Source organism: Balaenoptera physalus, assembly GCF_965194825.1.
Source record: "Balaenoptera physalus genome assembly, chromosome: 2".
Classification (NCBI taxonomy): domain Eukaryota; kingdom Metazoa; phylum Chordata; class Mammalia; order Artiodactyla; family Balaenopteridae; genus Balaenoptera; species Balaenoptera physalus.
In genome coordinates this window covers 28,625,209-28,653,001 of record NC_138883.1, presented here as the reverse complement: position 1 = coordinate 28,653,001, position 27,793 = coordinate 28,625,209, and the positions used below count along the sequence as shown (strand labels likewise).

Sequence of the window (27,793 nt, the reverse complement as noted above, 5' to 3'; positions counted from 1 at the left end):
AAAAAGAAAGAAATACTGAAGTCTAATCAAAGTGAGCAAACTAAAATAGTCAAGACTGGGTTGTAAAAGGAAGCTGCAATCTAATAATCTGTTACCTTGTCTGAAGAGAAATCATGTTAACCAAAGAGTTTAGGGCTGCATAAAGTACAAGAATTTGTTTGTGTGCCTGCAGCACTGCCCAGAGGAAAGGGTGCTGGTCCTTTGGGCCAGCAGACAGTCCTTCCAAATGCCTGGTCTGCTTCCTCTCCCAGTCCCCACAAAAGCTATTTCAAACCATCAACACTCTCCTGGAGATCACCATGTCTTACTTATAGTCACGTTCCCAATACCAACACAGTACCTGCTACACCGTAGGTGTTCAGTAAATATCTACTGAACGAAAGAAAGGCCCACTGGGCAGCTATATTGCCTGACTGTCTCCCACCCCAGACTTGGTTAGCTGTCCTTTTTTGTACTCCATAGCAGCCAATATTTCCCCTAAGAGGTTATCTGTCTGTGTTGTAATGGCCTAGTTACTTGTTTGTTACCCCAAAGACTATGAATTCCACGAGGGCAGGCACTGAATCTTGTTTACCTACTTTACAGAGTTACTGTGATCAAGCTTGTCCAGGTATGAAAAACAGCTAGCAAGTAGTTGGTGCTCATTACATGTTGTTATTACTATAAATACTTATTTGCTCACGCTCCTTGCTATTTCAAAACTTAACAATTCTCAACTCTGTTCCTTTCCTTCTCACTCTTAAGAGCTGATCTTGCAGATGTAAACTATTATATATAGGATGGATAAACAACAAGATCCTATTGTATAGCACAGGGCACTATATTCAATATCCTGTGATAAACCATAATGGAAAAGAATATTAAAAAAAGAATGTCTATATGTGTATTACTGAGTCACTTTGCTGTACAGCAGAGATTGATACAACATTATAAATCAACTATATTTCAATTAAAAATTTTTTTCATAAAAAAAAAGAGCTGATCTTATTTTTTTCTACTTCAGAGGAAACAGAAACCATCAGATGGGAACTTCCTCAACTTCTTACTAGTAAGCCTACAAAACTGACCAATACCCACCATTTTTTCCTTTCTTCCTCTTATAGTGGAGAAGGTAGCTACCAAGGTTCACAGGGACAGAGTGACTGGGAGACAGAGGTGCACAATCAATGTCTGTGGACTGACTGAAGAGGTGTCTGTCTTGTAATCTAAGGCTAATCTCTGCACCTGTGCTCTGAACTGTTCCTCCTGCCTCGGACACTTCCATCAATGATCCTTTCTTTCCTGTACCTTAAACCTCTCTCCATCCAATAGCCAGAGTTCTCTATACTAATTACGTCCCCATCTCCCACGAACTCTTCAATCAACTCCAACCTTTATGATTGAACACCAGTGACTTCCTCCCTACCATGGACTCTTCCCAGTCCTTCTTGTACTTGACCTCTCAGCAGAGGTGAAGAGTTAGTTAATCATGCCCTATGTCTGAATCCCCTCTCCACTTGTATTCTGTGATGCCCTGGTATCTTTTCTATTTCTTGGGCCACTTTTTCTGTGCCTTCTATGCTGGTTCAGTCTCCTATACCTGGCCTCTAATGCTTGAGTTTCCGAACAAGGAGTTCTTGAACTCTCCTTGGGTGATTTCATCAACTCCAGTGGCTTAATTATCTAAATCCTGGTGATGCCCAAATCTGTAATTCCTCACCAGAATCTTCCTCTTCAGGTAATACCTATATAACTGTCTTCACCACATCTCTACTTGGATGTTATTTAGGTACATGTTGAAAAAGCTGACCTCGTCTTCCTTCCACCAACCGGCTCTGTTTCCTATAGCCCACCTTTCAGTAAATGGGGCTACTATCCACCTAGCTGCCCAACCAGAAACTTGAATGTCACCCTAACTCCTCCCTCTCTTTCCTCAGTGAATCAAACAAGTCCTGGCAATCTGTCCTCCCAGAAGTCTTTGAAATGCACCCCCTTCTCTCTACCCCTCCTACCCTCACCGCAGTCTATACCATCATTGTCTCCCACCTGGACTTCAACAGTGGTTTCCTAACAGGTCTCCCAGCCTCCAATCTTAAACCTTCTGAATCTAGTTTTCACTCCATAGCCAGAGGGTCTTTCTAAAACACAAACCTGGTTAGATCACTCCTTTGTTTAAAATCTACCAATGGCTTTCCATTGTCCTTGGGATAAAGACTCACATTGATGTTGCTTAGAAGACTCTACGTAGTAACTTTACTTCTCTAGTTTCCTAGCTTGCCGCTTTCCTCCTTGCTCTCTCTATGCTCCAGCTGTTCAGAACATGTTTTGTGCTCGCATTGCCCTTGCACATGCTGCTCCCTCTTGCCTGGAATTGTTTCATCCCATTTGCTTGGCTCACATCTATTCCTTAGCTCCTTATCACTTTGGGTACAGGTACAGGTACAGGTCAGTTCTGTAGGCTTGCTAGCAGGAAGTTGAGGACGTTCTCATCTAATGGTTTTTGTTTCCTCTGAAGTAGAAAAAACAAGATTAACTCCTGTGAATGAGAGGGGCAGTAGCAGAGTTGGAAGTTTTTAAGTCTCAATCTCAGGTCTAGGCTAAGTACCTGATTATGAAGTTCATAAAACACCTGAATTCCTCTATTTCACATATCGCAGTAGGGAATAGTAGCTTATTTAATTATTAAGTCTCTCTCCCTTAGATCACTAGATGGTTGTGTCCTAAGCCCCTAGCACCATTCCTGGACTAGAGTAAGCACTCAGTAATATTCTGCAGAATGAAAGGATGAATACACACCAAGCAACTGTTGGATATTAATTTTGTTTCATGTAAATTCTCTTACAGGGCAGAAAATGCACAGATCAGCCAACTGGAGCATTCTGGGCCACTTAGGTTTTTTTTTGTTTTCTTTTTTAAAAAAAATTTATTTATTTATTTATTGGCTGTGTTGGGTCTTCGTTGCTGCTCACGGGCTTTCTCTAGTTGCAGCGAGCAGGTTTACTCTTCGTTGCGGGTGCACGGTCTTCTCATTGCAGTGCCTTCACTTGTTGCGGAGCACGGGCTCTACAGCCCTGGCTCAGTAGTTGTGGCGCACCGGCTTAGTTGCTCTGTGGCATTTGGGATCTTCCCTGACCAGGGATCAAACCATGTCCCCTGCATTGGCAGGCGGATTCTTAAACCCTGCGCCAACAGGGAAGCCCTAGGCCACTTAGTTTTATTTTGTCACTGGCACACAGTCTCCCTGCTGTCAAGAGGGCATAAAAGGCACTGCATCTGGTATAATAAAACATTATCATATAGTTTTGAAAGGTTAGATCTCCTTTCTTTCCTTCATTTTCCAAGATACACTCATTAGTACTGTTGCTGAAAAAACTATCCTATGTCCAGTCACACCAAACTCCTTGTTCTCTAGATGTTTAGTTCATACTTGCTACTTCCTTTAGCAGGAACTCCCTTCTCCTCTAGCTAAAGGCCTCCTACTCTTGCAATACTTAAACCCAGATCAACCCCTTTTGGAAGCTTTTCCTGAATTGCACAGGTTGAATTTGGGGCTCTTTCCCTAGGTTCCTGCAGTACTGTGTGCACTCTTTCTGTTTAGCACTTATCATTGCATTACAATAGGGGGGTTTTCAGTGAATATTTTACTTATCTCTCCTTTCCCAAAGCTTGGGACAGTGCCTGACACAGAAAGAGATGCCAAGATGAAGTCCTGAATTCTCAGCCCCATTAGTTACTAGTTGGGAGACTGGATGACCTTTAGTGTCAGGTAACTTACTTCATTATATTCACTAATTCTAATCTTCACAGATATTCTTAAAACTAGGAAGTGGTGGTGCTGGGATAGAACCCAAGTATGATTGTGCAGCCTATTCTCCTTCCACTGCATCACTGAAGAAAGTCATTGAGTCACTTCAAGACCAGTCTTCTTATCTTTAAATGGGAGTGATAATATCTTGACTGCCAGAATCTAGACTACTCTTTATCAAAGCCATGTTATCAAAGTCATGTTACAGTAACTCCTAGTTGACTTAGAATTACTATCTCTGTTCTTTCCAGGTCAACTCAGAAGTTTCTTAAAATGAATCAGAAAATAGTGTCTGGGGCTTCCCTGGTGGCGCAGTGGTTGAGAATCTGCTGCCAATGCAGGGGACACGGGTTCGAGCCCTGGTCTGGGAAGATCCCACATGCCGCGGAGCAACTAGGCCCGTGAGCCACAATTACTGAGCCTGCGCGTCTGGAGCCTGTGCTCCGCAACAAGAGAGGCCGCGATAGTGAAAGGCCCGCGCACCGCGATGAAGAGTGGCCCCCGCTTGCCGCAACTGGAGAAAGCCCTCGCACAGAAACGAAGACCCAACACAGCCATAAATAAAGAAAGAAAGAAAGAAAGAAAGAAAGAAAATAGTGTCTATTTCCAAAATAAAGTACTTGGGAAGGGAGATTCTTTTCCTTGATGCAAAGGACAAAATAGCTTCTTAAGGCTCTCAATGACTTGGGATGGCAGAGGAGGCAAAGGAAAAAAGTCCATTTCAGTAGAAGATTTTGAGGAGAAGTTGGTAATGGAAAGTATAGGATGGAAACTTTGTTTCCCTATTACAAAAAACAAACAAACCTAGAAAAACAGAACTAGGATCACATCAAGAAATATGAGGAAAGCCAAATCATTTGACAAACCCTTCCAACCCATTCTCCACACTGTCCCATTAAATAGCATATTTAAACAAGAATCTTTGCTGACTCTGCTAAGAATCTTAAAAATGCATGGTCTCTGCAATAGAACTCACTGAAACCTGGTAAATACTAATATTATCTAACAGCCCAGCAATATAGAGGAAGAAGTTCCCAGGCTGGATATAATGAGTAAGAAAAGCAAATTTGTTTCTTGCAGGTTCCAGAATGTTGCCTGTAGTGAATCTTGCCTCATAATCTAAGTCCTTGTAAGGCTGTGAACAACGGGGGGTTGTGGGGGGGAAAGGCTATGAACAGAGTTGTAAATCACAGGCCTCAGGCATGCAGCTTCTGTAGCTCCTATCCTTAGGTTGGCTTCAGAGAGGACCTAATCCCCCCACCCCACCCCCAAGGGCAGAGTTGAGTCATGCTAGGAGCTGACTTGGGGGTGGGAACTTGGAACTTACACTTCTTGTCTTCCTTGGCTCTCATTTTCTATCACGTGCTTTAGAGATGTTTAGTCCTTTGCATGTGCTTGGAACAAACTGGTAGCATTAACTATGTGTCCTTATTCACGGCCAACATAAACACTGTAACTTTGCTGAGAGAAAGTTAAACTCAAAGTCTTGGCAAGCAAGGGCACAGCCCACAGCCTGTGGAAAATACAAAGAGCCATAGCTGGGGAAAATGGCTCAGCAAATGGCTGCTTTGAGGGAGAACCTAGTGTACACTTCTAGAAGGAGATTCAAAGTTCATTCACTGACCCTCGCCCCTCGTGTGCCTCCTTCCCCCGCCTTTACCTCGGACTGTAGACAGTGAAGGCAAGGGTGGGGGAAGGGACCAATCTGGACGCTCCCGGCAGGATGCTAAGAAAGGTGACCAGAAGGGCAGTTTTTGGGGCAGAGAGGTGGCTGGTGCAGAGGTGAAAGGGAAAGACGGTGGGCAGACCGATAGAGGTGAGGGCAAGAGAGAGTCGGCAGGGACGGGGCTGGGCTGGAGGAGGAGAGTGGATCAGAGCCAGAAAGAGGGAGTCTCAAGAATAAAAGGAAGAGGAGTGATAGTCCAGGGCTGGATCCAACGAAGGCGGATACTGAGTAAGGTGTGGGATAGGGCCGCACTGGTCCGATGGGCACAGGAGGGTCAGCCATGAAGGGGTTGGCTCAGAGAGCGGACGGAAAGGACCGAATTTCTAGTTTCGCGACCCCTTGGCGCCACCCTCACTCGCCTGCAGGATCCGGGCCCGCATTGCCGCCGCCGCCGCCACCGCCGCCACCGCCGCCATGGCTCTCGCTTGCCTCTTCTCAGCCCCCCGCACCTCTACAGTCTGAGTCTGTCCACAAGCATTACTGCTGCCAGGCCTCGCCCCTCCGTCCTGCCGCACCTCCTCATTGGTGGAAAGGACAACTGCCCCTAGCCAATCACTCGCCCTAACACCTGACTCCGCCCCACAGTCCCAGACCTGGGGGTATGCGATTGGTCAGAAGTAATAGAGCTCTCGCCCTCCCACCCCCAACAAATTCTGTTGGCGGAGGTAGGGAAGACGCCCCTGACTTGGGTACTCTATATTGAGCACACGGGGAAGACGCCCCCGAACCCAGAACCGCGATTGGCCACAGACACAACCGCGGCCCCACCCACTGAAGAAAGTAAATAAGATCCTGCAAGAATTTTGCAGTAGCTCCGCCTCACCCGCTGCGCGAGGGGGTACGGCTAGCACTGGAGGCGGAGCCATGGAAACATTGCCCTATGGGGCGGGGAAACTAGACCAGGCCGTGGGTTGGGGTTAGGTTTTCTCTTTGGGGGCGTGGCTTATGGATCCTTGCTTTCCCGCCGACGGTTGGCCACGTCACGTGACATGGGTTGGAAGATGGCGTCTCCCACAGAAGGTAAGAGCCGGTTTAGGGACCCTTCGCCTGCAACCTCCTTCTGTGCTCTCCTGGGAACTTCCACTCTCCATCTGCCCCTCGAACTTACATATCTTTCGTGGGCTCTCCTTTCCCTTCCACTTCTTTTCCATGGGAGGTGGGTGCATCTTCAGCTCGCCGGTTCTTCACAGCGGCTCTGGAGGTGCCCAGTTTCTCTGCAGTGTACCAGGCGGGTGGAGGAGGGCACCCGCTTGGGACCCTTTCTGGGCAAAAGGACGAGAGTCGCCTTGGTCCTCCGCCCTGGTCCGCTTTAGTACGCTAAAGCCCCATTTGGGTGAGGCTGAGGGCCGAGGAGGAGATACTGCTGAGGAAAGGAGGCGCCTTAGTGTACCTTTCTCCTCCGGGCGCCCCATTGAAGGGTCGATTCTCCTCTCTGAGCATCCGGAACGATTCTCTTAAACGCTTGCTAGGGTTGGTGGCTGACCTCATCCCGGGATTGAACCGCAAGAGAAACGTGATTCTCTCCTGTCTCCTTAGATTGGGACCGTTGCCCTGGCGGCTAAGGAAGAGACCCTCTCGGTCCCTCGCAATGAGAGTCCCGAGGAAAATGAGAATTGAGCTTTTTAGCGTAGTCATGCACACGTCTCAACCTCTGTAGCTTCTGCTTTATGTGGTGTTTCCTAAGGCTGAGTGAATGAACGATTTCTGCTTATATGTTGTCTAAGAGGCAAGTCATCTCAGATAGTAATTGAGTGGTTTTGGTATACCCACAGGATTTTGCGCTCCGTTCTGCTTTAGGGTTAGGATCTTGCAGTCATTTCTGAACTCACTTAATTTTTGCTTCGACCACCCCCATCCCTGCGTCCATTTCACTGATAGTTTTCTGTCAAACAAAGGCATTTTGTGTTTGGAAGGAATCTTGGAAGTTCGTTTCAGGAATGAGGAAATTGAAGCCAGGAAAGCTATACTGAGATCCTACTATATGAAAGGCGTTTTTCTAGGTGCTTTGGGAAAGGAAAAGATTAATCAAACACGTAAACACTTTTGCAGTTTCAGGTCTCATTTAAATGTCACCTCCCAGAGAGGCTTTCCCAGAACACAGTATATGGAGTTGCCCTTCTTCACCATTATTTACTTTCTCTGTACCTTCATCCACAGAATAGTTATTATGTTAACTTTGCCCTTTTCACACCAGATTGTAAATTCCAAGTCTGTCTTGTTCATAGTTGGATCCCAGGGCTTAGCACAGTGCCTGGCAAGCAGTAGGCCTTCAATTCACGTTTATTGAAATACTGATTAGATATATGCATAAATAATAAATAACTTAGTCTTAAGTTTTAAGTTTAACTGAGTCTTAAGTTTTTTGAGCACGGGTACATACTGTATAAGAAATTATGGGTGTTGGGAGTCAAAAGAGATTATTTTGCCTGGGTGCTCTCTTGTTAAAATGTCCTTTTTTTTTTCCCCTCAGGAAAAAAAAAGAGCATTTAAAAAGTCAACCAAGGGAATGGGGAGTTATTGTTTAATGGGTACAGACTTTCAGTTTGAGAAGGTGAAAAAGTTCTGGTGATGGATGGTGACGATGGTTGCACAACAATGTGAATGTACTTAATGCCACTGCACTGTACACTTAAAACTGATTAAAATGGTAAATTTTATATATAACTTACCACAGTTTTTAAAAAAACCAGCCAAGTGATAGAAGTAGAAGTAATTGCTATTAAAATTTTTAGCTTATTCCTAAGTTGTCTTTATCTTTTTAAGTTTTGTTCCTTATGTTTGATTTTCCCCTGTCTTCTCTCAATTTCTTTTCCTTTCTTGGGCCAGGAAGAATACTGGAAATGTATTTTTTTCCTTTGGTCTTTTAGCCATATCCACTCTCACTCAGTGTGCACTCTAGATTTTTAAAACTTTTCATGCTCATCTTTTACAGAGCTTCGCCCTCTCCCCGTAATCTTTTTAATCTGACAAAATCAAGTTGAGCACTTTGAACTTAAATTTAGCTTCTAAATAAGTATTTTATCCTAACATATTCCACTGCCTAGCTCTCTCACTTCTATTTTTAGTGTTCCACCTGTTTCTGTCTTTAAGATTTAAAATTATCGCCATTAAATTATCTCCCTATGAAAAAAAGTTTAGGTCATTTAATGTTTCTCTTTTTAACACTAAAATTGCTGGGTCATCTTTGAAAAGGAGAAAATTGAAATCTAAGTAAAGCCATTAATTACTTAATGTATGAGAATAACACTCACAGTAGAGTCTGAGTTATGCCCCAGATTGTGGTATCATAGGGTCACACTTGTTGGTTATTGGATCCTACCCTCAATAAGTTTATTTTGTTATGGTTGAACTTTCCATCAGTAACATTCCTTGGGAATTTGAAAATTGGCATTTTGTGTTTCACGCAGCTTTTTTTGGTTTGCTTGTTTGGTTGCCATTTTTGGATGCTTTAGTTAAGGCAATTTATTAGAGTTGAGTTCTTTTCCAATTAGAATGCCATTGGAAATTCCCTTAGAGTAAATATATAGGTTCAGCTAACATCCATCTCATAACGATACAATAAAAAGAAAAGAAAGAAGAATAAAGGAAAAAAATTTCTTTCCTTTTGATGAAAACTCTTAGGATTTGCTCTCTTAACTTTCCTGTATATCACACAGCAGTGTTAGCTATAGTCATCATTACACCCCTAGTACTTATTTACCTTGTAACTGGAAGTTTGTACCTTTTGACCACTTTCCTCCAATTACCCCTCTTCTTACCCCCCACTTCTGGTAACCACAAGTGTGATCTCTTTTCTATGAGTTTACTTGTTTGCTTGTTTTAGATTGCACATATAAGTGAAATCATACAGTATTTTTCTGTCTCTGTTTTATTTCACTTAGCATAATGCCTTCAAGGTCCATCCAAGTTGTTGCAAATGATAGGATTTCCTCAGTTATATATGGCCGAATAATATTCCATTGTGTGTGTGTGTATTTTCACAATGTCTTCATCCATCAGTGGACACTTAGGTTGTTCCCATGTCTTGGCTATTGTAAATAATCCTGCTATGAACATGGGGTCCCTTAGAGTATTTGGGGAAAACATTTAGTTTAGAGAAAAGCACATGTTGACAAATTTTATAAATATGTATATTTTCTGGGGAGTGAGTCCATAGCTTTTTTTTTCAGATTTTCAAAAATGTGGCTTACCCAGAAAATGTTAAGAACCACTGTTTATATCATTAAATCAACCAATTTATGCAGCTAATTAGTATACCAAGTACACAGTATGTACTCAACAAATGTTAACTGTCGTTTTGTTTTTTTTTTATTAGTTTATTTGGTTGTGCCAGGTCTTAGTTGTGGCAGGTGGGCTTCTTAATTGCGGCAGGCTGGCTCCTTAGTTGTGACACGTGAACTCTTAGTTGTGGCATGCATGTGGGATCTAGTTCCCTGAACAGGGATTGAACCCAGGCCCTCTGCATTGGGAGCATGGAGTCTTAACCACTGTGCCACCAGGGAAGTCCCTAACTGTTGTCGTTAATATTGAGCACCTCCTGTGTGCCAGGGCAAGAATGGAGAGGAAATGGTGTTGAAGAATTAGGCAGGGGCTGGATCATGTAGGATTTTATAGGTCACAATAGATGTGCATTCATGAATTTAGCTGGGAAGAAGTCCTTTAAGCTGGAGAGTGGCGTGAACTGATTGACATTTTAAAAAAGTCTATCTGGCTACTTTGCAGAGTGTAGATTTAGGGGGAGGGAGGGGGAGGGGTAAGAATGGGAGCAGGGAGACCTATTAAGAGGCTATTGAAGTAGTCCAGGAGAGAAGCTATGGTTCCTTGGTTAATTAATGTGATTTCATGGTGTGTTTTAGAGGGATAAACTACTGGACTTACTAATGGGTTGGTTATGGAAGAGTGAAGGAAAGGGAGCCATGAAGGATGACACCTGGGTTTTTGGTTTGAGAACTGGCGTTGATGGTGGTGCTATTTATTGAGATGGAGAAGACTGGGGGACTATGGTTTTTCACACATGTTAGTAGAGAGAGATGTCAAGTAGCCACTTAGATATATAACTCCAAAGTCCGGGGAAAGATTAGGGCTGGATATAGAAGTATGAAGTCATTGGCATATAAATGATCGTAAAGGCTATGGGACTAGATGAGATTTCCTTGGGAGACTTTTGGTAGGGAGTGAAGTCAGCCTAGGGTGGGCCCTGAGTGGAAGAGGAGACTGAAGGAGTCAGTGAGGAAGGAGAAAAACCAGCATAATGGTTTTATAGAAGCTGGAAGTGGAGTGTTTGAAGGAGAGTGGTCAGTGGGTGGATGCTGCAAAGAGGTCACATAAGAGAGAACAGAGAAGTGACCACTCGATTTAGCAACGTAGGTAATAGATAATCTTGACAACAGCCATTTCCACACATGTAGGGTCAGAAGCCTGTTTGTTGTAGGCTAAGGAGAGAATGTAAGGTGAAGAAGTGGAGACAGCAGGAGGAACAACTCAAGAACTTTTGCAGTGAAGGAGGAGTGAGGAAGTCATGGGGTCAAGGAAGAGTATCTTCAAAGAAGGTAAATTCCAGAGCAGGCTTACTTGCTGTTGAGTTTGAGCCAGTAGAGAAAGGTAGAAACTGGTTGTGCAAGAGATTATTCAAGATCATGTCTTTGACAAAGCAAGAGAAGATGGAATCCAGGGCCCTATCAGAGGAGTTTGTTTTTCTTGGGAGCTGGGACACTTCATTGATTGGGAGGAAAGTTCAAGAGTATGAGTAAAGATGCAGGTGGATTTGTTGACATTCATTTTTCCCAATACCCCACTAAAATATTGTTCTTGTTTTAGAGATGGGAAAAGTAAGGTTTGATGAGGGAAATGACTTATTTGTGTAACATCATGGCTCAGTAGCATCAGTAGTCATAGAACTCAAATCTCTAGACTTCCAGGTGAGTGAGTGTTCCAGTTTGTTGTGTTCTTTGAGATTGATATGCCATAAAATGTAAAATAATGTGTTTTGTATCTTCTTAGCTCATCTGAGTGTTTTGTTCTAGGGGCAGATCTGGAAGCATCTTTGCTAAGTTTTGAAAAACTTGACCGAGCTTCACCAGATCTTTGGCCAGAGCAATGTAAGTTTTTGGTTTCTTTATATCAAAATCAATGCAGGAGTGACTTCCCTGGTGGTGCAGTGGTTAAGAGTCTGCCTGCCGATGCAGGGGACACGGTTCAGTCCCTGGTCCGGGAAGATCCCACATGCCGCCGAGCAGCTAAGCCCGTGAGCCACAACTACTGAGCCTGCACTCTAGAGCCCGTGCTCCGCAACTAGAGAAGCCACCGCAGTGAGAAGCCCGCGCACCGTAACAAAGAGTAGCCCCCGCTCGCCGCAACTAGAGAAAGCCTGTGTGCATCAACAAAGACCCAGTGCAGCCAAAAATAAATATAAATAAATAAATTAATTTTTTTAAAGAAAGAAGAAGCTCAAAAATCAATGCAGGAAAACCAGTTCTACTTTGAGGGAGATTTTTGAAGAGTTATCATTTAGCTGTAGTGATTAAAATTTTAATTTTACTTCAAAGGAAGAGACTGAATTCTGTGATCTGGTGTTAAGAATAGCTGTTTGGTAGTTTAATTTTTTCAGAACACAGTGTCACTCAGGAAATGATAGAGAGCCTTTAAAAAATAATTATTTTTAAAAACTTCATCTGTAATGTGTCAGACAATACGAGATGCATAAAGTAATTCCTTGCTTCCTTTAAGTACTCTGATAAAGTTAACTGCTGTTATAGTTTAGTACCGATATTTTGGACCTTTTTTTTTTAAATGCTTACGCAGATAGGCAAATAAATATTTTAAGTGTATAGAGAGTTTTTTGTTTTGTTATGATGAAGTCATATGTACAGTGATCTACAGCTTAACATATTCTACCTAGTAACTTATTAATGGATCTTTCCATGTTGATAGGTGTAGACTTACTTCATTTTTTAAAAGTATTTCATTGTATAGATCTACTACAGCTTATGTATTCATACCCTGTATGGAAACCTAAGTTATATCCAAGTTTTGATGTTACAAACAATTTAACAATGTGTATCCTTGCACATGTATCTTTGTGCATATGGAAGAGGATGACTGTGTATGGGAGTACCCATTTCCTTACATACTAGCCAGTATTGGATGTTACTGATATTTATTATTTTTAGTTTATATTTATTAGTGAGGTTGAACCTTATTTTTAAATATCTGATTTTTATTTTTCTCTTTTTTAATATGATTCTTTCTGTGAGATATTTAAATAAACAATTGGATTGATAGAATAGCATACCTAAAAAGGAAATTTTAAATTTTTGGTAAGAGATATTAGATCTCACCACCGTCTCATTCAGCTAACACCTGATCCTTTGAAGTTCAGTTGAGGCATTATTTTCTCTGAGAAACTTTTCCTGCCTCCTCAGTCTGATTTAGATTTTCATTTTTTGTCCTCCCATAGCAACTGGTATTTTTCTTGAAGCACTTAAAAAAATGTTATAGTTATTGATTTACTCTGTCTCTTCTTCCAGACTATAAACTCCTGGAAGACAAGGCTGTTTTCTCATTTGAGTCCTCTATGTAAGAGACACTAAAATGTTTACTGAATGACTGATGTTGTGTTTTTTCTTTTTAGTACCAGGTGTTGCTGAATTTGCAGCTTCCTTCAAAAGTGTAAGTAATATCTTACTTACCTAATGAAGTTTTTCCAACATTTTGCTTCTGGGTAAAATCTCAACTATCTCTTATTTCTTTATTTTCAAGAATAATGTCATAGCCTTCAAAATATTTTGTAACCACAGCCCTGGAAATCTGTTTATATTATCATCATGTTAATGATGTTCATGCTCTATTTTGATATTTTGACCTTTGACTATTAGCCTCTTCTCTCAGCTTAAAAGATTTTAAGGTAAGGCAGTTGAAATATTTAATGTAATGCCAATATTCTTTTTGCCCAAACTATGATTTTGAAGCTTTTCTCTTTTGTTTATGTGATGCATTATGACTTTAACTTATACCTCCCTAGAGGATTTTGAAATTTCTCAGTAGCTCGTCAGAAACTGAAGGAAGACATTCATTAGAGCCACAACTTTTCCGTTTCCAGGACAGCAGACATTGTGCTAGATGCTCTAAATATGTTCTCTTATATATTCCCACAACCAGGAAAATATGATGATTATAATATTAGCTAGCACGTACATGATGCATACCATATGCCAGGGACTGTTCTAAGTACTTTACGTACATTATTTAGTCTTTACAAAACCACATTAGGGGGACTTCCCTGGCAGTCCAGTGGTTGGGACTGGGCACTTTCACTGCCAGTGGCCCCAGGTTCAATCCCTGGTTGGGGAACTAAGATCCTGCAAGCTGTGTGGTGCAGCCAAAAAAGAAAAAGAATAAACATATGAGGTATAGGTACTATTATTATCCCTATTTTACGGACAAAGAAATAGACACAGTGAGGTTAAGTAGGTTACCCAAGATCATAGGCTATAAATGGCAGAACCAGGCTTTGAACCCGTAAGTCTAATTACTAGCATCCATATTCATTATACCAGACCTAAAAGCATTTGTGCCCAAAGTTAAAAGCACTAACTGGCAGAGAAACTTGGAAGTTAAGTTACTTGCCCAAGTCCTAGCGTGTGACAGGCCGGGATTTGAGCACAGATCTGTCTGATTCCAAAGCTAATGCTCTTTCTATTAACAAATTGGGGATTTGTTATATAACTCTCTTAGTACCTTACCATATGCTTAGCATTCTCTACTCATTAATAGGGTTAAAGGTGCTGAGTTAAATATTAAGGCCCTTCTGGGCCGGTGGCTTTCAGGTCCTATGAGCATGTTTGTTCAAAGGGAGTCTGACTCTGTAGCCTCTTTCATTTTTTCAGGAGCTAGGGTTGTATGAAAGCTAGAGTGTGCTACTTTAGTGTCCAGGAAGGCCTGAGCATGAGGAGTACAGGATAGCATAGGGCTTTGGAGTCAGACACACTTGGATTTGAGTCCTGAATGTGCTGCTTTACTATCTGTGACATGAGCAAGTTTCCTAACATTTTTGAGCCTTAGTTTTCTCATCTGAAGCTACCTCATAGAACTTAGTATAAAATGCCATAATGCATGTAAAACACTTTGCATAGTGCCAAGAACTAATAAACAGTACATGGTAGCTATTATTATTAGATCAGCTTTTATCTAGTAGATTGAGTAGAAAGTACCTGATTTAATTTTCTTAAATTCTCATTCATAATGAATTTTTAGTTTAGTTAGTTATATTCATTACAACTAAGTACTTTAAGTTGTAAACATAAATAAGTGGTTTTTTAAAAACTTTTATTAGAGCATGGTGTTTCTTGAAAATCTGATAAAATATCTACACTTTTTCCCTAGAATTATGCACATACATATTGAGTTTTGTTTCTAGGGGTTCAGGGCCATCCCAGGGCCCTAGGTTAAGATCCCCTGGTATAGTCCGATTCCCTCCTAGAGTAGAAGTGGTGAATTTGACCTAGAGCCTTCAAGGCGAGGTAGTATAGAGTAGTGGTTTTTGAACTCAGACTTCATGGGTTTTGAATCCTGGCTCCAATAGCTTTGTGACCTGAGGCAAGTGATTTATAATCTTCCTATACATCTGTTTTTTTGTATTTGTAAAATGAGGAGGATAATAATACCTGTTTCATAGGGTTGATTTGGAAATTAAATGACATGATGCATATAAAATGTTCTGCTTGTCACATAGTGCCAAATAAATGTTAATTTTTAAAAAAGGAAAAGGAATAAATAAGTCCTGGATTTGTAATGTACAGCATGGTGGCTAAATAATACTGTATTGCATATTTGAAAGTTGCTAAGAGAATAGATCTTAAAAGTTCTCATCACAAGAAAAAAATTTTTGTAGCCATGTATGATGATAGATGTTAACTGGACTTATTGTGGCAATCATTTCACAATTTATACAAATATTGAATTATTATGCTATACACCAGAAACTAATATAATGTTATATGGCAGTTATACTTCAATTAAAAAAAAGAAAAAGAAAAGAAAAGGGACTCAAAGTTGAAGTAAATCTCATCAGAATTGTTCATGTGCAACTGTGGAGCTTTTAAAACATACGTATGTAATGCCCTTGCTCCATTCTTTCCACGGGACCCTCTCCCAAACCCTGATATTCTAAATCAGTACATCTGGGTTATGGCCTAGTCGTCTGTATTTTTTTAAAGTTACACAGATGATTCTCATGTGCAACCAGGATTGAAAACTGTTACTCCAAAGCTATTCCAAGAATGGGTTCTCTTTCATGTTTTGTAAGTTCACTTTCAGAAATGAAAAGAAACTTAAAATTCTAAAGTTTTCTGAAATGTTTACAATAAAATGAAATTTCAAGTAATGATCATTCCAGTCTTCTCTCGTTCAGATTGAAGATTTTCTCATTTTTGGTTCTTCTTTGAATCTTCTCCTCTGCCAGAGAATGTTACTTCCTGAGTATTGTTTCAAACAGTTCAGTTGGAGGCTTTCACCAGTACTGAATTTCAAGTAATTTCTTTCACAACTATACCAGTCTTTTATGCATACAACAGTAACAGTGGTCAGACCTAATTCTTCCAAGATCATTTCTTTAAAACCAGCTTTTAAAGATGAGCAGTATTATTTTGTAAGGGTTCTATTTGTAGGCCATATCTGAACCTGGAGAAATCTAGGTCTTTGGAATTATAATTTGCCAGTATTTTCAAACAACCTGAAGGCTGTGTGAAAAACTCCTTTTCTTATAAGAAAGAAGAGTAGGGTCTCTTCATACTGTGCGTATATCTGAATGGATATATTCTTATTTTCTGACAGCCTATTACTAGCTCTCCACCCAAATGGATGGCTGAAATAGAACGTGACGATATCGACATGTTGAAAGGTAAGCAGTGCTGGTGACCTTTAACCTTTAACCTGACATTTATGCTCCTCGACAAACCACCTTTCCAATTTTTCTCTCACTATTCCCTTACAAGTATTCTTGGCTTCAAATTGCCTATTTAACCATCCTTATTCATGGTTCTTCATGTCTAAATGCCCTTCTCTACTTTTCCATGTGTAGAAATCCTGCCAATTCAAGACTTAGTAATAATGATTTCTTCTGCTGCTAAATTCCTCTAATATTAACTTTATTTTGTATGATGCTTAGAGTTAACTAAAAGCTCTCACGTAAATTTTCTTATTTAATTCTCATAAAGGTCCTGTGAGTTAGGTATGATATCTAAGTTTCAGAGGTTAACTTAACCAAGGTTTATTAGAAAGAGTTAAAATTTAAACCCTGATCTTTTTAAGACTAGTCTCTTACCGCTATAACACAAGTGCTTTATTTAGGATTTACTGCCATATATTGTTGCCAGGACTATTAACTGACAGCCCCTTAGTGGGTTAAGAGCTGTCTTTCAGTTCTTTCTATCTCATCAATTTCTCTCATAAAGAATACTGTAAGTAGTGAATATTGTTGTCTGATAAATGACTTGGAACTCAACCACAAAGCAGAAATTTAAATTAAAAAACATTAATTTTCCTTGATTTTGCTCTACTTTATTTAATATTTTTATCATCCTTCTGGTGATAAGATTCATGATGGTTGTGAAGTAATAAACTGAAGTTAAGGGAAAAAATCTGGGATTCTTAAGCTATTTAAGAAGCTGAACAGATCAAGAAAGTCTACTTATGCCAGATATAGATAATGAGTGTGGCATGATAAGTTGCAGAAAATAACACCTCTATTTGATTTCAGAAGTAATTCATTCTTCTGCATGAAATGCTTAAAAGCAGATCCCCTCTTCCAGCCAAGGGAAAATTAAGTCTCAAGGGCATCTCGGGTTCATTGTTCTAATGTTCCAAACAGACATTTATATAATATCCCATCAGCATGTATTTTCTAAGGAAAATTTAAAGTTTTAGTAAGGGATCAGAGCATTATGTTTCATGCAAATTGACCTATGTCTAAAACCTAAAAGGAATTGGGTGTTATTTAAATGAAAATCTCGGAAAGTAAGTTTTTATTTTAAGTATACTGTCTTCTTATCTGGAACGTAAATATTTTTATAGGAATTTGATTTGAAGGTAAAGTTTGGATTAATATTTAGTCTTTGTTTTCTAAACTTAGGGAAATAGGGAAGAGTAAGTGTTTTATTGCTATTTTATTAATTGGAATAATGAGGACTTGTAAAGGACTTGTAAAGGACTTGTAAATGAGACAGAGATCTGTCTGTAGGCTTTCTCAAGTCTGTGTCGGATCACAAGTTTCATATTTTAATGGTGTATTCATTTTGTGTGATAGGCAAAATGAATGTAATAAAAGGATCCTCAGGATAAAACACATAATTTGCTATTGTGCCTATGATGACTCTCTTCTCATTAAGTGGGTAAGCTCATCTGAGGCATTTTGTAGTGGTGGAAAATTCACTGGTATGCCTGTGTGTGTGTGTGTGTGTGTGTGTGTGTGTGTGTGTGTGTGTAGGGGGAATGATTGGATGAGAAGAGATATGAATCCATTTTCTATTTTTCTATAGGAATCAAGCTTGAAAACTTTTATAACAAGGATTTGCCACCTGAATGAGTTGTTACTAGAAAGCAGTGGAAAGAAATGGTAATGAAATAAATGATTCTGTTTCAGAACTGGGGAGCCTCACCACAGCTAATTTGATGGAGAAGGTACGAGGCCTTCAGAACCTGGCCTATCAGTTGGGGCTGGATGAGTGTGAGTACCCAGATCACATTTATTCAGGGTTGCATGTTGTATATTTCATGATGAGTTCTGGCATAATTCAGAAAGTATCGTTATTAGGTGTTTTAAAGGTAAGAAGCCATTGTAATCTAAAGTATGCCACTTATGATAGAGTGTTCTGGAATAAGTACTGAGTTTACTAGGTTACAAGTTGTTTTTCTCCGTACAGTGAAAGTATATTGGAAACTCTTAGAGTTTTAAGTGATAAAATGTCAAATCACACTAGCTTAAGCAAAAGAAGGATTTTATTCACATAAATCAAAATTCTAGGAGTAGAAATAGCTTTGAGCATCTCTAGAGCCATGACTCATTATTTATTTACTTTTTATTGAAGTATAGTTTTTTTAAAAATACTATTTATTTATTTATTTATTTATTTATTTGGCTGCGCCAGGTCTTAGTTGTGGCACGTGGGTTCTTCGCTGTGGCATGCGGGATCTTTAGTTGTGGCATGCGAACTCTTAGTTGTGACATTTGGGATCTAGTTCCCTGACCAGGGATCGAACCTGGGTCCCCTGCATTGGGAGTGGGGAGTCTTAGCCACTGGACCACCAGGGAAGTCCCTGAAGTATAGTTGATTTACAATATTGTATTAATTTCTTCTGTACAGCAGAGTGACTCAGTTATACACGTATATACATTCTTTTTTATGTTCTTTTCCATTATGGTTTATCTCAGGAGGTTTGATATAGCTCCCTCTGCTATACAGTAGGACCTTGTTGTTTATCCATTCTAAATGTAATAGTTTGCATCTACTAATCCCGAACTCCCAGTCCATCCCTCCCCAGATCCATGACTCTTAATGATGTCTTTGGAATGTGCTCTTGTTCTTACTTTTTGAGTTTTGCATCTCAAAGCTCTGCTTCACTCATGCGTTATTATTCTTCTTTGATCTAGCACCGGGGAAAGTGGCCAGTAGAAACTCCAGTTCATATGTCTTTAAATCTCGTAATCCCAAAGGAAAGAACATCTTTTCTGAACATTCCAGAAGAAAGGTCCTGGGGAGGGCTCTGACTGTTCCATCTTGGCTCACATATCTATCCTGGAACCAGTCCTTTGGCCAAGTAGCATAGAGCACCGAGATGGGCCAGGCCTGGGGCCTGGCTGCAGAGGCAGGTTGGAATGGTTAGTCTGACTCAAATCATGTGGACTGCAATAGGGGAGGATTGCTTCCCCAAAGGAAGGGTTATATAACAGACCAAGAACATAATCTGCTAGCATGAGTAATGCTTTTAAAGTTCTTATCTATTCCTGTCTGCTGTCCATTCTTTTAGTTTAAAATTATTTCTTTAGAAACTGTATCTCTTTCCATACTGTATTCATTATAAAACTGGAAAAGGAATTGTAGAAAATTTTCACTTTGTAATTGAAAGAAATACTCAACATAATTAGAGTGGTTAGAACTTTGTTCTCATTGGATAGGTACCTCCAGAGACCTTCATAAATGCACAATTTTGAGAGGCTACTATAGCTTATAACTTTCTTCAAAACTGCAAGTTTTGTACTGATTAGCACAATCCCACCAATAGTTTCACAAATTGTTTCTCTTGTTTATAGAGCACATAGTAGATTTGTCCACATCATTGATTTTACTACCAAATTCAACATTTCACTTTAAAATTTAATTTAAAACTTCTAATTTTTGACTAATAGGCAACACGTCCTTAGTCCTCTTTATGTTTTCTTTATTTCCATTACTGTCATTAGCAGTTGACATTCTTTTACCAAGAAAACATTTTTTAATCACTTCATGAATCAAGGAGCAGAGAACAAAAAACTGCTTTGAGGTATGGTTGCTAGGTGGTCTGCTAGGTTCACTCATTGTTACCTAACTCCTCTGTGTACTAGTCATTTATTTCTCGTGATTAACGTTTATGTCTTGGCAAAATTACTGATTACCATGTATGTCATGGACCTCAAGTGTTTATAATGAAAACCCTGTGATTATTAAATTCATGAATGTGAGGATTGTACAGTATAGAACTTGATTCTGTTTCTAGCTCTGGATAATACATGCTGTAATGATCACAGCGATCAATCCTTTATCTCTCTGTGTCAATTTTTCTTATGAAATAAAGTTTTATGCTCATTATGTCAAGAAGATGCTATATTACCAAATGTGTTTATCAACAGTGTTGTCTCTAGTTTGTTGTAGATAAAATTACTATATTTCCTCTGATTAGTTTTTCTTTTTCTATTTTCCTACTGAGAAAGATAATGAAGTATTTTTTTCCCCACTTTTTATTATGGAAAATTTTAAACATATACCAAAGGAGAACGAGTAGAATATTGACCTCATATACTCATGACTTGGCTTCAATAGTTAGCATATGGCCAATCTGTTTCACTAATACCAACCTACATAATTCCTTAAAAGCAAATCTCAGGCATCATATCATCTCACTACCAAATAACTTCATATGTGAGTCCAAAAGACAAGGACTCTCTCTTTCTCTCTCTTCTTTTTTTTTTTTTTCTTTTTAATATAACTGCAATTCCATTATTATGCCTAAAAAATTTTAATATACTTGCTTAATATCATCAGATAACCAATCAGGATTCAGATTTCCCTGGTTGACTCATAATTGTCTTTATATAGTTGATTGGTTTGAATCAGGATTTAAATAAGGTAGTGTATTTGGTATGTTTCTTAAGTCTTGTAATCTGTCAGAGTTCCACCTCCTGTTTATTTTCCTTTGCCATTTATTATTATTTGTTATTCTGTAGAATTTTCCACATTCTGGATTTTTTTGCTTACATCCCTGTGGTAGTGCTTAATATGTCCATCTATCCCTTTTTATTTCCCAGTAACTAGATCTAGAAGCTCACACAGATACAGGATTGATTTTTATTTTTATTTTCAATTTGGCAAGAGTATTTCATAAATGGTGTTGTATACATCCTATAGAAGGGTACATCATGTTTGCTTGTCTCTCTTTGTGATGTTAAGATTAATTCATTGATAAAGGTATTGCTAGCCTCATCTATTATTCATTGTAAAATTCTCCATCAGCCTTACACCCAGAGTTTTAGCAGCCTTTGAAAACTGCCTAGATTCACTATTTTATTATAGGTTGTGAAATGGTAATACACTAATTCTGTCATTCCTTCTTATTAGCTAGAATTTTTCTGTAAAGAACTTTATCTTATCGACTATGTATTATTTATTACCTTGAAAGCTGTTCTTACTGGATGAATGATTCTTTCTCTTTATCAGTTTTTAGAATAATGAGTCGGTTCTCTGAGCATCAATAAATCTGTGTTAATGTCTTTCCACAGAATCAAAAACTTGGTGTGGTTTGTTTCAGTTTTTAATCCACACAGTTAAAATCATTATTATTGTTAAGTATTTATATTTCTGAAACTTAAGGCTTTGGAGGTAGGGGTTTGAAGTCACCTAGCTTAGTCACCTTAAGCATGGAACCAAAATTCTTCCATGAGCACAGCTGAGAGTTTTCAAAATTATTTTCTAGTTCAAAATTCAACCTTCTTTCAACTTCTGTAGCAGTGCTTTGCTACTGATTGTTATTTTCCCCAATCATAACAATTAGCTGACATACAGAAAATAGTTTTTAAATTTAGAATTGGAAAGACTCACATTGATACGGAGTGGACTTCTTGGATACAAAGTCTCTTTGTTTTATTGTGTATAGTGTATTTGCATAAAAACAAGATCTTTTTTTTGTCCTTACAGATTATTCATCTACTCTAGGGGTTGACATTTACTTGACACCCTAATCTGGTGTTTCGATGTCTCAATCCTCTTTCCTGCATTAATTGAGAGGATGACATGGATGAAAAATAAGCAATAGGAACTGATGAATCCCCAAGGACCAGTGATCCTGTTTTCATGCAAATATCTGCACTGATAAAGATGATGGAAAGAAAAAAATGCAAAAAATATTTGTCCTCAAAACAAGATTGTTTGTCACTTCCCTGGAGCATTGTTAAATGTTAGTATAGAGATAATGTGAACCTTCTAGGGCTGATAGTAACTAGATTGTGTCTTTTGGAAGATGAACCCTGCCCTTTGATTTGGTACATTTTTATGTCGCAGACAACTCTTTTGGTGTGCAGATTTTGGAATGCAATAATGTTTTGTAGGGCTTCCCTGGTGGCGCAGTGGTTGAGAATCTGCCTGCTAATGCAGGGGACGCGAGTTCGAGCCCTGGTCTGGGAAGATCCCACATGCCGCGGAGCAGCTGGGCCCGTGAGCCACAATTACTGAGCCTGCGTGTCTGGAGCCTGTGTTCCGCAACAAGAGAGGCCGCGATAGTGAGAGGCCCGCGCACAGCGATGAAGAGTGGCTCCCACTTGCCACAACTAGAGAAAGCCCTCGCACAGAAACGAAGACCCAACATAGCCATAAATTAAAAATAAATAAATAAATAAATAAATAAATAAAAATTAAAAAATAATAATAATAATAATGTTTTGTATAGGTATTTATAGCTTTTCATGATTGGGGCCCTCTGACTTGATTTGGGCAGTTAATTTATGTGAAATTCCCATGAAAAATATAGAAATATAAAAAACTGCCTTATCATATAAAGAATTCCATTTCTGTTACTTCCATCTGAGTTCAGTGTCCTTCCTGTTTACTGAAACTATTGTAGTCACCTTCTAACTGCCCTCCCTGCCTTTCAACTACCTCATATCAGTCCATCTTTTTTACCACTAACAGGTTAATTTTTCCAAAGTACCATTTGCTTCTGTTTGTCCTTTGCTCTTAAGTCATTAGTAGTACTTCATTACCCATATGATAAAATTCAGATTCCTTAGCATGGCATTCAGAATCCTCTTCACTCTGGGCCGAGCCTAATGCCTAGCCTTCTTACTTCTCCTCTACCAAAACATCAGGCATTGTCCTCGTTTGAAATATTCTTCCTGGAACACTTCCCCATCTTCTTAATTCTATTCATGCTATTCCTTTTTCTCAGAAAACCTTCCCTGACCTATTTCTAATATTAGGACTTTTATTTGTCCTTCATTATTCAGCCTACCTCTTTTATCAGCCTTTCCTTTTTATACCTGATCTGGAAAGTGAAATCGCTTTCTTGGCCTCCCAAATTGCTCAGAGAGCAGTTCGTTTGTTTCATTTTATCATTCTGGGAGATTTTTGGTACATGTCTTATCTCTTGGATTAATTGTAACTCTTTAAGGTAAGAATCATATTTTGGGGCTGTCTTTGTAGCCCACAGAGTACCTGGCATATGGTAAACGTGCAATGTGTATTTGCTGATTGAATGCATGATCAACTGCTTGATGCCTTTAGATGAAATGACAGATTTTTAAAAAATTTATTTTATTATGTATATATATTTTTATTTTTGGCTGCATTGGGTCTTCATTGCTGCACGCGGGTTTTTTCTAGTTGCTGCGAGCAGGGGCTACTCTTCGTTGCTGTGCGCGGGCTTCTCATTGAAGTTGCTTCTCTTGTTGCGGAGCACGGGCTCTAGGCGCGGTCTTCAGTAGCTGTGGAGCATGCGCTCAGTAGTTGCGGCTCGCGGGCTCTAGAGAGCGGGCTCTAGAGCGCAGGCTCAGTAGTCTTGGCACACGGGGTTAGTTGCTCCACGGCATGTGAGATCTTCCCGGACCAGGGATCAAACCTGTGTCCCCTGCATTGGCAGGCGGATTCTTAATCACTGGGCCACCAGGGAAGTCCCGAAATGACAGATTTTTAAAATGAAATCCATTGACTTAAAACTGAAAAAGTGGAAGCTTCTAGAAGTTGTTCTTTTTCTGGATAGTCTGTTTTAATGATGAGAAGTAACATTTGAAGTTCTCATAATATCTGGAATTTTTCTCTTACGACAGTGGATGATCAACCACCCATAGTAAAGATAGTGTGAAGCTTGTTGGTAATGGTTTGGTTTTATCTTCTACCTGACCCCTACTCCATCGCTATTATGATCTGGGCATGATCCTGATTTAGTCATGTTAAGTTGCAACAGAACGTACCTTGTTCTATTCCTAAGACCCATTGAACCCAGTAAATCCTACTGAATACTGATTCTCAACAGTGTTTGTCCTTTTTTAAAAAAGGTTTCCACCGTCTTTTAAAGCTACAAACCTTTTAGTAGTTATGCAGATGACCTACTTACTGGCTATATTCAAGATATTTTTAAATAGAATGTGATGATTGGGAAAGCAGAAGACCATGCCATTTGAAACTAGGGCTAAAGCTTGGGGTTCTGATGCATTTCTTCTTTTTCCTTTGTTTTATAATAGCTTTACTGATATGTAATTCACATACCCTACAATTCATTTATTTATAGTGTGCAATTCAATGATTTTAGTATATTCAGAGTTGTGCAACCATCACCACAATCAATTTTAGAACATATTCGTCACCCCTCAGAGAAACTCTGTACCCATTAGCAGTCACTCCTCATTTTCCCCCAAGCTCCATAGGCCTAGGCCACCACGGATGTGCTTTCTGTCTCTATGAATTTCTAGTGTGGACATTTCATATAAATGGAATCATATAATATATGGTCTTTTGTGACTGGTTTCTTTCACTTAACATAGTGTTTTCATTGTTCATTTATGTTGTAACATGTATCAATACTTCATTTCTTTTATAGAATTGAATAATATTCTACTGTATAGATATATTTATCTACCAGTTATTCACATTATGTTTATCCACTACTTGGTGAACATTTGCATAATTTCCTCTATTCAGCTAGTGTGAATAATGCTGCTATGAACATTCATGTACAGGTATTTATGTGGACATATGTTTTCATTCTCTTTAGCTTATAACTAGGAGTGGAATTTCTGGGTCATATGGTAACTCTACATCTAACCTTTGGAGGAACTGTCAGACTACTTTCAATACTGACTCTGCACCATTTAACATTCCCACCAGCAGTGTATGAAGGTTCCAATTTCTCAACACCTTGCCAATACTTATTATTTGTTTTTTAAAAATTATTACATAATCCATCCTAGTGGATATATTATGAGAAGTGATATCTCATTGTGGTTTGGATTTGCATTTGCCTAATAACTAGTGATATTGAGCATGTTTTCATGTGCTTATTGGCTAGTTGTATATCTTTTTTAGAGAACTGTATTCAGATCGTTTGCCCATTTTAAAATTGGATTATTTGTATTTGTATTATTGAGTTGTGTGAGTTCTTTATTCTAGAAACAGGTTGCTTATTCGATATATAATTTGCAAAAGGTTTTCTTACATTCTGTGGGTTGTCTTCTTACTTTCTTGATGGTATTCTTTGGGACACAAAAGTTTAATTTTGATGAAGTCCAATTTATCAATTATTTCTTTTGTTGGTTACATTTTGATGTTGTACCTAAGATACCATTTCCTAATTTAAGGTCCTAGAGATTTATGCCTGTGCTTTCTTCTAAGAGTTTTATTCTTAGCTCTTATAGTTAGGTATTTGATCCATTTTAGGTTAATTTTTTATATATATTGTGAAGTAGGGATCCCAATTCATTCTTCTGAGTGTGGATATCCAGTTGTTTCAGCACCATTCGTTGAAAAGACTATTCCTTTCCCATTGAATTGTCTTGGCATTTTTGTTAAAAATCAATTGACCATAAACATGAGGGTTTATTTCTGGATTCTCAGTTCTATTCCATTGGCCTATATTTCTGTCCTTATGCCAGTCCCTCACTGTCTTGATTACTGTAACTTTGTAATAAGTTTTGAAATTGGGATGTGTGAGTTTTCCAACTTTGTTCTTCTTTTTCAAGATTTGTTTTTGGCTATTCTGGGTCCCATGAATTTCCATAGGAATTTTAACTTGTCAGTTGTTTCAAAGAGGTCAGCTGGGGTTTTGGTAAGGATTGCATTGAATCTGTAGATCAGTTTGGGGAGTATTGCCATCTTAATGAAATTAAGGTGATTCATGAATGTGGTATGTCTTTGTGTTTATTCAGGTCTCCTTTAATTTCTTTGAACAATGTTTTGTAGTTTTCAAAGTGTAAGTTTTACACTTAATTTGTTAAAATTTATTCCTAAGTATTTTAATTTTTTGATGCTATTATAAATGCAATTGTTTTCTTAATTTCATGTTCAGTTTGCTCATTGCTACTGTAGAGAAATCAATTAATTTTTGTATATTGATCTTATATCCTGCAACTTTACTGAACTCATTTATTAGTTCTAATTGTGTTTTAGTACATTGCTTATACAGAATTATGTCATATGCAAATAGAGGTATTTTACTTCTTCATTTCCAATCTGGATGCCCTTCCTTCCTTCCTTCCTTCCTTTCTTCTTCCCTCCCTCCCTTCTTTCTTTCCTCTTTTCATTTTCTTTTTTTTTTTTTTTTTTTTTTAATTTTTGCCTAATTGCCCTGGCTAGAAATTCCAGTACAGTGTTGAATAGAAGTGGCAAGAGTGGATATCCTTGTCTTCCTCCTGATCTTAGGGAGAAAGCATTAAGTCTGATATTAGGTTTTTTGTACATGCCCTTTGTCAGTTTGAGGATGTTATCCTTTTTTTTTTGGCTGCACTGCGAGGCTTGTGGGATCTGAGTTCCCTGACCAGGGATTGAACCCGTGCCATGGCAGTGAAAACGTGGAGTCCTAACCACTGGACTGCCAAAGAATTCCCTGAGGATGTTATCTTTTATTCTTAGTTTGTTGAGTGTTTTTATCATGAAGAGGTTGAATCTGATGCATTTGTTGTTGATTACACTTCACCATATACCATATAATAAAAATCTCAATTTGATTTATACTCATTTACTTGTACTGGTTTGAAATTACCTTGTACTATAAAGAAAAGATTGGTAAAAAGTTATTAAGTAAATAAGATCACACTGAGTATATTACTGTCTTAAAAAGCTTTAAGAAATTTAGCTTATTTTGATATAAGTCGTTGCTTCTGCTAATTTATCGTTTAATCCTGTATGTTCATTTAGCTGTTTCGGTAGGACTGTTATTTGGCTAAATTTACTCACTTACCAGTTTTTAAAAAGCAACATTTTATTGTAAAAAAGGTTGAGATTTCCCCATTAAAACCTGATATGTCATCCCGGTAGTCTACACTGATGAAGTTGTCTGCACCACAAATTATTTCGTACAAATTCCTTCCTTCTTTCCTCCCTTCCTCTTTTCTCTTCTTTTCTTTTCTTTCTTTTTTATTTACTTTTTGTCCATGTGGCGGGACATGCAGGATCCTAGTTCCCCAGCCAGGGATGGAACCCGCACTCCCTGCAGTGGAAGTTCAGAGCCCTAGGCACTGGACCACCAGGGAATTCCCTGGTACAACTTTCTTTGGTGGTGGTACCAAAGAAAAACTTCTGCTTCCAAGCTAGGCTGTGGTAAAGTAGACTTCTCCACCCTCTAGGTATGTGGTTTTTGTAAAAGTGACCATTTGTAGTAGTTAGAAATTGTTTCCCATCTAGATAAAATTCTAAAGAGCAGTTAGCTCTTTTAATTTCTTATTTTAATCTGTGAAGGAGGGCAGGGAGAGAATAACTGGGACTCTTACACCCTGGATATTCTTCTTTGTGGCCTGACATCAGACTTCTTTGACTGGCTTACTTTACAAAGCC

The 27,793-nt window shown here is 38.9% G+C and overlaps 2 protein-coding genes across 14 annotated transcripts in view; one reads left to right on the top strand and one right to left on the bottom strand.

Annotated features, from left to right (window-relative positions):
* Positions 1-27,411, bottom strand: part of ALDH6A1 (aldehyde dehydrogenase 6 family member A1) — a 42,222-nt gene extending 14,811 nt beyond the window's left edge. The window contains exon 1 of the mRNA XM_082451713.1: positions 27,406-27,411. The gene's annotated coding sequence lies outside the window, so the exon portion shown is untranslated. The remainder of the gene's footprint in view (positions 1-27,405) is intronic.
* LIN52 (lin-52 DREAM MuvB core complex component) overlaps positions 6,186-27,793 on the top strand; it is a 119,740-nt gene continuing 98,132 nt past the window's right edge. For 3 of the 13 annotated variants that reach the window (XR_014261056.1, XM_082451945.1, XM_082451944.1), the window contains exons 1-5: positions 6,214-6,530; positions 11,534-11,608; positions 13,141-13,178; positions 16,341-16,407; positions 18,148-18,231. Coding sequence is in view for 10 of the 13 variants with exons in the window: in XM_082451945.1 (XP_082308071.1) it covers positions 6,500-6,530; positions 11,534-11,608; positions 13,141-13,178; positions 16,341-16,407; positions 18,148-18,231 (295 nt within the window). In the remaining 3 variants the exon portion in view is untranslated. The other 10 variants (XM_082451947.1, XM_082451948.1, XR_014261057.1 and 7 more) reach the window with 7 other exon arrangements.